Source organism: Papaver somniferum, chromosome 1 (genome assembly GCF_003573695.1).
Source record: "Papaver somniferum cultivar HN1 chromosome 1, ASM357369v1, whole genome shotgun sequence".
In the NCBI taxonomy this organism is placed as follows: domain Eukaryota; kingdom Viridiplantae; phylum Streptophyta; class Magnoliopsida; order Ranunculales; family Papaveraceae; genus Papaver; species Papaver somniferum.
In genome coordinates, this window is record NC_039358.1 from 155941622 (window position 1) to 155953716 (window position 12095).

Sequence of the window (12095 nt, forward strand, 5' to 3'; positions counted from 1 at the left end):
ACGAAGACGGCTATGTCTCCATAAATCCGGTATTGGATGCACAACCAGCTACCTTCTCAACTTCCAAAGATGTTTCTTTTTGCAATGCAACAATATTTGAGGTGATTAAGGTTGATCTCAAAACACTGTAACAACATATTCTCTTTTTTCTTTTTCTTTTTGTCTTCTTACATACCTTATAATATTCATCCTCAGAATGTTTTTTAAGCTAATGTGTACATAGTTGTACACATGTTGATAGCGTACATAAATGTACACTTTGATGACTGTTAATGTGCACATAAATGTACACATCTTTGATTCTTATGCTCTCTGGCTTTGCGCCTTATGATGATGAAACATTCTCACTTTTTCCAGTGCTTCTCCTGTTCGGCGCAGTCCTAGTCCTGGGAAGATAAGTGCATCTTCTCACAGGACTCCTCCATCTAGGGATGAAAGCCCTGATAGACGCAGTCATGAAAGTCTTAGAAAAAAGAGCCGATCTCAGCGTGAACCTTCTCGTTCTCGTAGCCGATCACAACAGAATTCTGAGACTAATGTAAGTTGTCTGACCACATTTTTGTTTTTTAATCTTTGAAACTAGAATTAGTAATTAAGCATGTTAGGCTCGACTTATATTGCATGACTGATATATGATTTACATAATGGACAATTCTCATCCTCTGAGTAGGCTTGTTGTTTAAAAGGAGGTGGGTGTCTGCATGTTCTCTTCAAAGTACAGGTGTACAACTATGTACACCTGTTAATTGTTAACGTGTACATAGTTGTATACATGTTTTGATTATAAGAAATTTATTTCACTAAAAGTTTATTTGAAAATATTATCTTGGTACTACTGAATCAAGCACTTCTTTAGGTGAGCATGTTCGATTGCTTAATAGCGTTACTACTCTCCCTTTCTTGCTTTTTTTTTTTAGGTTCTGAAGTTTTGGTTTTAACCAGAGGAGATTTTTTTTAACAAAGATTGAGATTTTAAAATAATCCATAAGATATTGTAAAGATTGAGTTTACAGATTTTGGGTAAAGTGACAAATGTGAAAATGATCTTATAGAAAATACAAGAGGTTGGTTTGGCTTGCTGGTTTGCACTGAGGTCAAATGTTTGTTGGATATGTATAACAGTCGTCTAATATCGACGATTACACTTCTTTGTTCGTCATTCTATTTATTGTTGGAGATATCGGAAGCCTAAATTAGGCGATAGATAATGACTGGCATTCCTCCGAATGTAACATTACCTGGAGCCTAGATTTGACTTGTATTCATCTCTTTGATGATTAAAGTAGATGAGCAGTGCCTCTGGTGCGGAACTTAAGGTGTGATTACACCATCTTAAGTTGTTGTTTTTCGATATCATGAAATGATTTTAATAGCATGCTTGCTATGTGTTTAGGTACTTTTCAAGGGAGCTTAAGAACGTGGAGAAGAACAATGGACAGGTTGTATGTGGTCTACAAACTGGTGCACCTTGTCTTGTCTTTGGATTTTCTGGATTTTTGTAGATGTACATGTTTATACACCGGTGTAAACTAAGATTTTTTTTTTAAATGAAAAATATAGTCATATGGGTACTCTTTTAGTAGATATCTAAAAGAGCTTTCCGAATATATAAAACACAAAATTCGTTAAAAAGACCAAAATCAACAATTCCTGGGTGAAATGGACAGTTTGATTTTGATACTGTTTGAATGGACAAAAATGTAAAAATAGGCAGGATGTAACCAGTTTCATATTACCCATTTTCAAATATTTTTTCTTATTTTTAATTTACACAGGATGTATCCAGTTTCATCCTTGCTATTTTTTAAATTTAAGCTATGATGAAACCAGTTTCATCCTTACTTTTTTTTTTTTTTGGTTATTTCACCCAAACTATTTTTTACTCGTCCATTTGAACCGTGATTTAAAAATATTTGGACAAATGACCCATTTTCCGTATATAAAATTTGTGAATTTTGGACAAACGGTTCGGAAGATAAATCGTTTTTTAATTATTTTATATTCTTTAAAATTGCTGACATCAACATGTGTCACTTTGGACTAAACTGTAAATATTTGGATTAAATCGTAAATCAGAAAGGTTATATGTGTATTTTTTATATTTTAAATGTTTTTTGGACTAAATTGTAGCTAGTTAACCCGGATGGACTGATCTATACTTTTTTGACACATTTTTGGACTAAACTGTTTTTTTTCCCCACCAATATCACTTCTCGAGTCCCAAGTATCCCGAACCGAGTACATAGGAATATGAGCGGCAAGCGGTTTAGACGGCAATTTTGAACTTCAGTTTCTTTTTAATCACTACATCTTCCCGTTTCAGAAACCCTAGAAATTTGAATTTCTTCTTTTTGAACTTCACTTCCTTTTTAATCTCTCCCCGTTTCAGAAACCCTAGAAATTTCAATTTCTTCTTTTCTAAATCAATGGCGTGGTCTTGTTCCAAATGCACTTTTCTAAACCCTCCGTCTCAAAAATCAACATGCCAGATTTGTCTCTTCTCATCATCATTATCTGCTTCATCCTCTTCTCCCTCTCCTTCTTTTTCTCCTTCTCCAACAGCGACGCTTAAATGGTCTTGCAAAGCCTGTACTTTTTCGAACCCAGTCGGTCGACATAACTGTGAAATTTGTGGAACAAGATCTTCTGCGTCGTTACTATCTGATTTTGAAGACTTAGATCCAATTGATTCAGATGGAAAATTGGATTCTTCAATTGGTTCTGTTTTCTTGCCCTTGAAAGCTTGTCAAAATAACAGGAAAGTTGAACAAATATCTACTGAAGAATCAACTGATTGTTTTCTCGATGTGGGCGAGTCTTGCTCTTCGAAATCATCCAGAAAGGAAGGAACTTTCTCGGGTTAGTCTTGATTTCTTTAGTTGTTAACTGTTTTTTTTTTTTAAGGGTTTTAGGGTTTCAATCAATTATAGGAAACAGCCAGCGTGGAGACCAGATTACTGGCCTCAGTCCCCTGGCCAAATGGGCTGTTCCCAATCGTGCATCCTTGAAATAGTTTAATCTTGATTTGATGTACATGTGCAGGTACTACAGAGGAGAAGAAGGAAATAGAGTTGCACACATTGAAGGTCTTGAGTTACAATATATGGTTTAATGAGGACTTAGAACTGCATAAGAGAATGAAAGCATTGGGGGATCTCATTCAGCTGCATACTCCTGATGTCATATGCTTACAAGAGGTGACCCCAACAATTTATCATATTTTCCAACAATCTAGCTGGTGGAAAGTTTATCGTTGCTCAGTTTCATATGAAATGGTGAACAAACCTTATTTCTGTATGCAGGTATGATTTGATTCATCCACTTTAACTATTGTCGATGTTATTTATGATTGGTTAAAATGAACTTCCTTCTTGTGTCGCATTTTGAATCACTTACTTGTTACACTTCCATAAATTTTGGCAGTTGAGTAAATTACCCGTAAAATCCTTTAGTTGCAAACCCTTCAGCAACTCTATAATGGGGAGAGAGCTTTGTTCGACTGAGATTGAAGTTGGAGGTGGAGGTGGAGGGAGCAAGAAATTGGTTATTGCTACTAGCCATCTTGAAAGCCCTTGCCCTGCCCCACCAACATGGAATCAGATGTTCAGCAAAGAACGTGTAGCTCAAGCAAAGGAAGCCATACTGATTCTTAAGGGTTCGCCGAATGTCATACTTGGTGGTGATATGAACTGGGATGACAAGTTGGATGGTCAGTTTCCATTACCCGATGGTTGGGTCGATGCCTGGAGTGAGCTAAAGCCCGGAGATAATGGATATACGTATGATACCAAATCGAATCAGATGCTATCAGGCAATCGGACTCTGCAGAAGCGATTAGACCGATTCATTTGCAATTTGCAGGATTTCAAAATATGTGGGATCGAGTTGATCGGTAGGGAAGAATTACCAGGCCTTTCATATTGTAAGGAGAAGAAAGTTAAGGGTAAGCTGCAGAAGTTGATGCTCCCTGTTTTGCCTAGTGATCATTATGGATTGCTCCTTACAATCTGCAACAAGTGATGAAAGAGTCTTCCGTAGAGGGGTAACTCTTCTTTTTGGCTTGTTTTTCGGATGACACATTCAACGAGAAGTTCTCAGAAGGAAGTTTGTTATATGTCAATAGCCGTTTTTTTTTTTTGTCTCTATGGTTCAGTAGTCAGCTAACTTTTGTGAACGACCAAAGACCATTGTCCTTTATCCTGGATGGCAGTCTCTTTGACTTTTTGTAGAACGGTGGTTTCTCTTTTCTGATGTACACATGTAGATGCTTGCTGCCTTGAGTTTTGGAGATTGAATTTTCATCTGAAAGATACTTGTTATTCCCAAATGTTAATGGAAAGTAAATTTTGTCATATATTTGCATCATTTGATGAAGTCACAGTTCACTGAAAGTTCTTTTTCCCTAATTAGAACCTATAGCATAACTAAATTCTCGTGGGCAGGTTATCCAATGAAGAAGGATATACGGCTTATATCTTTAATCTGTTCGAGGTTAGGACGTCGCATCTGGAATAGAAGGTTTCAGTCATATGTTGTCAAACATATTACAACCCCAGTAATTTGCACAGGTACAGAGTGGACTGCAATAATGTTTAAAATTTATTATTAGTAAGTGGTGACATTGTGGTTAGAGGCCAAATCAAACCAGTAGCAACCTTTATCCTTTTCTCAGTATTCTGATAGGATAACATTTAGGTGAATTCTTGGGTTGAGCTTCTGCCATATAACAAATTTCCTTTAGTACAACGCGGCCTTGTCCTTTCAAGCTAGAGTATGAAACTCAGGGTTTAGTTTACTTTAGCCTGTCTGCTATGAAATGTTATCATGTTATTATCTCCATGATCAGCTAAATACAACTGCAGCAAACAAGCTGCAAGAAATTAAACCCAAGTTTTAAGAAATCCATTAGTGTCATCACTGTGCGGGGGATAAGACTGAAGCTATATCTAGAAAACGACAAGGCAGTTTGGCAGATTTGTTGCTTAGAATGTATTAGCAGATTGTTGCTTAGAATGTATTAGCAGAAATGGAAGAAAAGATAATCTACTGAGAAAATATTTAATGCGGTCTCATTATCAAATTGATTACATAGTATATGCAAGGAAGCATTCAATAGCTAGGCTGGATCATGATCTTTCCAGATTCCATAATCCATACTAGCACTGTTTAATTGATTCCATCATCTTTCCGGCATGGGCGCTGTTTAACCTACAACCAACCTGATAGATGTAAGTTCATCGAAATAGGATTAGTTAATGAATTTCCCATCAAATTCCACTTATAAAATGTTGTAGCAACGGCCATGGTTCCGGAGATTATTGGTTATCTTTCTGACTAATGCCAATCTTATCATTTTTTAACTATTTTTTGTCCTTTTTGGCATAGTGGTTGTCCAGCCGTTATAGGTGGTTTAACAACGCCACAATGGTAAGGCCTTAAATTAGAACTGTTATAACGGACAACGGTAATAACGATGCTTTAAAAGCTGCTATTCACTGCTTTTTGCAATCAGCAGGGGTCATTGTATTTGGTCATACTTTTATGCTTATAACGGACAACGGTAATAACGATACTTTAAAAGCTTTTGATTCACTGCTTTCTGCAATCAGCAGGAGTCATTGTATTTGGTCATATTTTTTGTGCCCGAGTAACAACAGGTCACCAGGGGTTGAATATATTCCATAAGAGGCCAGAGATCATTATGGTAGCATGGCTATATGATGATAAGCGTTGGTCTCTGGGAAACACCTTGGTTTTATCTCCTTACTCAGATCAGAGCTTCTCTATTGTGCAAATCCTCTTCCGGTAAAAGTAGAAGTGAGCATTGTTTTCTTTCTGCAACTTTACCTTATGATAAATCTTTCATCATTATGTTTCTGAATAATCTCCCTGTTAACCTTCAAACTTTTGTTTTTGTTTTGTTTTTTTGTTTGGGCTGAATCCCAGGTTCAGGAGCTCTTTTATCAATCTCATATGGCAAGCAACAACAACGATAGCCAAAACCAGCAAAGCACCTATTTAGGGAAGGCCATGGAAGTTTGCAATGGGGGTGACACAAAGAACCAGTGGGACAAACTCCCCAATGACATGGTCCAGACGTTACTGGGACTACTTCCCACAGAAGATATCTTCTGGTGCCAAATGGTTAGTAAGACATGGTATACGATTTTACACTCCGCATCATTTCATTTGACATCAAATCAGTTATTTGAGCGATGCCTGTGGTTTTTACTTGTCAATGTTAAGGATAGTTATGTGTACAATATGGAAACTGGTGATTTGAATCCCATAAAGTTAAAACTACCCAAGGAAAGATGTGTCGTTCCTATTGCTGGATCAGGTGGACTTGTGTGTTTTGTATCTAAATTTGACAATTCATCATACATGTGCAATCCTTACACTGGTATGATACGCACGCTACCTTGTTTTGATTCAAACGTTATTGACTCAACCAAGGGAGTAGCGATGAATTACTCATCATCAGGATTACAATATGAAGTATTTGTTCTGTATGGAAATATGCAGGTGAAAGTATTTTCTTCTTTAGAACAGGAGAAAGCTTGGATTGAGTTACCAGCTGCACGAGAGTATACAAGTTCAGGAAACTGGTGGATAAATGATGTACCAATTATCGGAAAGAAAGGTATAACAGTTAATGGTAGTGAAGGTCAAATTTTAGTCTTACAAAATTCTACGTTAATCTGTTTTAATGAAGAAAAAGGCACAATATCAGTCTGTCCACAATTAAGTTTGGGTGAGAAAGTACAAGTACTTCCTGTAGGCTTGGTTGAGTGTGGTGGAAGGGTTTTAGCGATGATTTCAAAGAGAGGAAGACAAATAGATATTTGGGAGTTTGATTACAAGCAGACAGGTGATGGAGTCGCATCTCTTCGACTTCAACAAAGATGTCAACATTTTCCAGAGTAAGTGAGATCAATTCTACTGGTAATGGCAATTATATCATGGTCTATATGCTTAATATCATTCGGACTCGGTCAAGAGCAGTTGATGACTATTCACTTCTTATATATAACATCAAGACAGATACATGGAAGAATCTAGACACTGTTCTTCCCGACCGGAAAGTGTTGTTGCCTTGTGCTTTCAAGCCAGAAATCCGAGCAAGAGTGTAATATCATATGAGAACTTATGTGGATAGGTGGATAACTGGAAATTCTTAAAGATTAATGTTACATGAGTTGGTCAATTTCCGTCCAATGGATCAGTAGTTAACGATGTATTATCATTTTTATAGAATAATTTATTTGTTGTGATACAAATTATTTCTGCTTTTAGCTAAAAACCAAAAAACCTGACCTTATAAAACAAAAACAACTTTCTATATTCATTTAATCTTACCAAATTCTTAAACCCTAATCAATTTTTTTTTAAAATGTTTTTGTCCAACAATCACCCGTTCATCTAAGGTAAGGTAAATTCCTATCAACTCGTTCTACCAATCATTGATTTACACATTTGAAACCTCATTTTTGAAAATCAAAATTTCCATTTCATCTCATAATCGATTTCGATAGATCCATCGTATCAGTCGATTATGGGTATGCTCTTCATGTCCATGAATCTTTAGAAACCGATTCTGGATGGTACTTCAATTCTAAATAACATAACCGATTTGTAGGACGCCTTAATTTATTTATTTTTGGATTTTGTGGTCTCACAATAGGTTTTTATATATGTGGTTTATCTACTGATTATGGTCACTAGTCTATTGAAGTTCCCACACTAGAATCGGTATATAATCAGTATATATTTATATGTCCTATCCACCGATTTTTAGGGTTTCGTTCTTCTATAAAGTTTTCTAGACATAATCGGATTACATATATTGTCTTATTTTCCGATTCTCTAATTAGATTTGTATTTAGATTGTGCTTTTGTAGATATGCATTTCAGCCACCTGTAATTTTACAACTGAGAAATTCAAGAAAGGGATGTTAAGAGGGATCCATAGATAATCATAAGGAACAAATACAAGTTCACATTTGGTCGAGAGACCAAACTAGAGAAGGCCTTGGATTTTGCAGAGAAGCTTGCGCAAAAAGGAGGAGAAAACAAATAATAGATCTGTTGAAGACTGAGGAACTGTATAAACTTGGTGCTGCTGCTGCTGCCAATGTTGGTGCTGCTGTCGATGCTGCCAATGTTGTTGCTTCTACAGCTGTCGATGTTGCTGCTCTCAATGCTAATGCTCCTTAGTGATTTCTTCTCCCAGTGTTCATCCTCCCTGATACTTTACTATGCTAGGTAATTAAGAAAATATAAGTTTAAGATTCTAAGACATTAATGGTTTGTAATTATCGTAAGACTGTGACGGTTTTTAATTTGGTACGATGGTGTTATGCTTCCATTAACTGACGGGTTATAATTATGGAAAATGTTGTCCCGCGCGACAACGCAAGACCGTTTTATAAGCTAGCAGTTAATCACCCTTGGATAGCTATACTGAAATGTTCTCAGTCATTGAAAATAAATTTACTTTTGGAAATGAATCAAATTGTAAACACACCCTTTGATTTAGTTTAATATAAAATAAAAAATCCTCCGTGTATAATTTATCACAATTTTCTTTATCTTATTCTTCCAAGCTGATTTGAAACTTCTCTCAACGACTCAGCGTTTTGCCATTAATAAAACTCACAAATGGAGAATCAGAGAGATACCCGTTGAAGAGCTTGAGAAACAAACACTTGAAAATGTTATTTCGACAATCAAAATCATTCAACCTGTTTGTTAGAGCATAGTTCGGTTGAACCCACCAAGCATTGATATGTAGAGTTTGGTTGTTATATTTTAGCATCAATACTCATCTAGAGTCGCTTGATTAATTACTAGACTCAACTTCGTTTAGGTTAGACTAGAAAGTCTAAGAATATTGAGACTTACAAGTATTACTCTAAAGACCTGAAGAATGTGAAGAAGTAACGACTACAACGAAGACATCATCCTTCCACTTAAGTTTAGTAATATTGACTTGACTTATGTCCATTCCTAACATATCTTTCAACTCGCTAACATGCAAAGCTATATTTATGGAACTCTAGTATTAGACTTAGTCAATAGCATTATGATCAAAATGTCAAGGAATTATATTGAATTACGAAGTATAACGCTTATCCTTTGAACTTCGTAAATAAGACATCAATATAATATATCTATTTAGTTACTTGAATATGCGCGGGATACAGGTGTGATTTCATCCTAGAAAACTATGTATTATTACATTGGTTTAAGGAAGTAACTGTATGAACTTGTTTCATAATTTAAAGTGAAATCAATAATTGTGTTGGTCCGTTTTTTCATTGAATAATATTTGGATGACCAACACAAGATGACAAGGTAGGACCAATCTTAACTTATGTTGAGAATCAAGGTAGAACCCATCATACCCTATATTGTTTGACAAGATATAACCGATCCTAACTAGTATTGAGAGACAAGGTATAACTGGTATAACCAATCCTAACTAGTATTGGGAAGCAAGGTATAACTGATCATAACCTATATTGGGAGTCATGGTATAACGGGTCCCAACTTATTTTGGGAGTCATGGTAGTTACGGTCCCAAGAGAAACTTCTAGATGTCGGCATTATTTGAACATGTGCACTACTCTTATCATTAATTGTTCAAAGATATTCCTTGATGCTCAAGGTAATCCCAAACCTAAATATTGAAAAACATTTAATTATGATTTTTGATTTTATATGTTTAATTATCAGCAATTAAAGCATATACTCTAAAAAATGATTATCAGTTAATGTGCTAAACTAATAATAGAAATTTTCTAAGCGAGATTTCGGAAATATTGTTTGATATTAATTGGAAATAGGAAAATCAAATGTTAGAGTATAGCTCGGTTGAACCCACCAAGCATTGGTATGTCAAGTTAGGTTGTCATATGTTAGTGAACCAAAACTCATTTAAAGAGTCGCTTGATTATTTACTAGAGTCAACTTCGTATAGGTTATATACAAAGTTACTATATGATACTTACAAGTATTACGTGAAGACTTGAATAATGTGAAGAAGTAAAGAGCTACATCGACGACATCATCCTTCCTCTTGAGGTTAGTAATATTTGACTTGAACTGTTTCATTCCTAATGTATCTTTCAAGTCGTGCATATTGAAAACATAACTGCGAAGCTGTGAATGATTATACTCTAGTTAGACATAGTATTAAGGAATTACAATACGAAGTATAACGTCTATCTTTTTAACTTCGTATATAAGACATCGACATAAACGTATCAATGCTATTGTGATTATGTATGTGTATGGGTGAAGATTTCATCATAGGAAACAATGTTTTACATTCGTTTAAAGGAAGTACAATTCATAAACTTGGTTTGTGCATCGAAAGGGAAATCACTAGGCTTATTGGTATTGTTATTCATTGCAAATCTTTGGATTACCAATATGTGTGTTTAGTATAACCGCTCATAACTTGTTTATGTATCTTGGTAAAACTATCACAATGCCCGACTTTTGTATTGGTATGACTTTTATTAGTGAAACCGATCTTAAGTAATCACCTGAGATGGTATGATTGATATTCTGTAATTGGTATGACCAACTCTAGACATTGGGGAACCGATCCTAGCAAGAGGTGCAACCGATCACAAGTATGTGGAATCGATCCTTGTAAGAGGTATAACAAGTCTTAGTAATTGGTAACCGATCCTATGACTTGTGCAACCGATTACAAGTAAATACCATAATTATGTGGTAACCGATCCTAGTACCTAGTCAACCAATTTTTGGAAAGATAGTGTGACCGATCCTAGTACCCACATGGAGGTAGAACCGAAGCTTTGTGTTTTGGTAGAACCGTGAAACCCATTAATGGTGACTTGATAGGATAATCAATCACATAGTTCTTGGAAGTCATATGAACCAATTATAAACTCGTTTGGAAGTGTGGCAAATCGGTTCCAAGATTGTAAATATGAAAAAGGATTTACAAAGTAAAGATGTCGACATACTTTGAACATGTGCAGTAATTCTTATCTTTTATTGTTCAAAGATATTCCTTAATAACTAAAGGATAATCCCGGATCGAAATAAATTGAGAAACTTTTAATTAAGGTTTTTGGTTTTTATATGCTTTTAATTTCCAGCAATTAAATGCATATCTTTAGAAAATAAAAATTAGTAATGTGCATTTACTAATTGGAGATTTTCTACTGAAATTTCGGTCAATATTTGGACAGAGCATTTCCAGGAATTATGAAAATCTTTTTTGGCTTTATTGCATATCTTTGAGAATATTTAGTTTTGGAAATTCCTTGGTGTCCAAACTTCCTTGGTCTATAAATATTGAAGTTTGCATTTCTAGCAAACTAATCCTTAGAGCCAGCAAAACTACCTAGTTGTGTTGTTACTGGTGGAGTCGTCTATTCGGAGAGGAAAATACCCTAATTAGGCAAAATTTCTTACGACCGCTCGTTTTAAAGACTTCTTTGGGATTGGGAAGCTCTACGAGTACCGTTGGTGGGAAACTAGATAATTGCAGTTTATTATTAGTTTTCGATTGATTTGATTGACTAACGGTTGTTGAAATTTGATTGCACCTAGTTTGTTTATGCTTGAGAATCTTCTCTTCTGATATAAGATTCACTCAAAATAGATCGAAGTATCGACGGGGATCTTTAGAATTTTTTGTAGATCTAAAGATGTATTGTGATAATCCATTATTAACAGACTCCGTTCTGTGTGTGATTGATTACAAGAGATTCAAGTTGTTTATGTGCAGGTCTTTATTGAAGATCTAAGAAGATTTGAAGACAAAGAAGATTTCTTATTTGAGTTCATAATCTTTGGTGTGCAAAAAACTTGATCGGCTGGGGATCCAACTATAATCGGTTTATCTTTGTGATAACCTTGATTGATTAATTGAGTAGATCGACATCAATACATTTCTTTGTGATTAATAATATTGATTGCATAGTCTAAACAATTACTTTGGTAGTTTTCAAATAGATTGATCTAAGAACCTGACAAAGGATTTTATTGGGATAAACGGAAGAGTCTTTTGTCAAACTCATATCACGTTGTTTGAAAAGAGTTTTTACCGA

At 35.3% G+C, this 12095-nt stretch overlaps 2 protein-coding genes across 4 annotated transcripts; both read left to right on the plus strand.

Annotated features, from left to right (window-relative positions):
* Nucleotides 1-2263: 2263 nt before the first annotated feature.
* On the plus strand, nt 2264-4349 carry LOC113305278 (tyrosyl-DNA phosphodiesterase 2-like). The gene is made up of 3 exons (XM_026554353.1): nt 2264-2859; nt 3043-3302; nt 3424-4349. The coding sequence occupies exons 1-3, from the start codon at nt 2427-2429 to the stop codon at nt 4018-4020; spliced, it is 1290 nt and encodes a 429-aa protein (XP_026410138.1). The 5' UTR covers nt 2264-2426; the 3' UTR covers nt 4021-4349.
* Nucleotides 4350-5628: 1279 nt separating this feature from the next.
* On the plus strand, nt 5629-8026 carry LOC113333596 (F-box only protein 13-like). Of its 3 annotated transcripts, XM_026580031.1 has the most exons (4): nt 5629-5817; nt 5947-6144; nt 6526-6923; nt 7887-8026. In XM_026580031.1, the coding sequence occupies exons 2-4, from the start codon at nt 5974-5976 to the stop codon at nt 7957-7959; spliced, it is 642 nt and encodes a 213-aa protein (XP_026435816.1). In that variant the 5' UTR covers nt 5629-5817; nt 5947-5973; the 3' UTR covers nt 7960-8026. The 3 variants fall into 3 exon arrangements, with proteins under 3 accessions (XP_026435816.1, XP_026435807.1, XP_026435811.1); XM_026580022.1 differs by having other exon boundaries at nt 5947-6923; XM_026580026.1 differs by having other exon boundaries at nt 5629-5805; nt 5947-6923.
* The last annotated feature ends 4069 nt before the right edge of the window (nt 8027-12095 follow it).

Coding starts and splice junctions, on each gene's coding strand:
- LOC113305278 (XM_026554353.1), top strand. CDS start 2,427: ATGGCGTGGTCTTGTTCCAAATGCACTTTTCTAAACCCTCCGTCTCAA. Junction 2,860..3,042: donor AAAGGAAGGAACTTTCTCGG/GTTAGTCTTGAT, acceptor GTACATGTGCAG/GTACTACAGAGGAGAAGAAG. Junction 3,303..3,423: donor AACCTTATTTCTGTATGCAG/GTATGATTTGAT, acceptor AAATTTTGGCAG/TTGAGTAAATTACCCGTAAA.
- LOC113333596 (XM_026580022.1), top strand. CDS start 5,974: ATGGCAAGCAACAACAACGATAGCCAAAACCAGCAAAGCACCTATTTA. Junction 6,924..7,886: donor AGATGTCAACATTTTCCAGA/GTAAGTGAGATC, acceptor ATTTGTATTTAG/ATTGTGCTTTTGTAGATATG.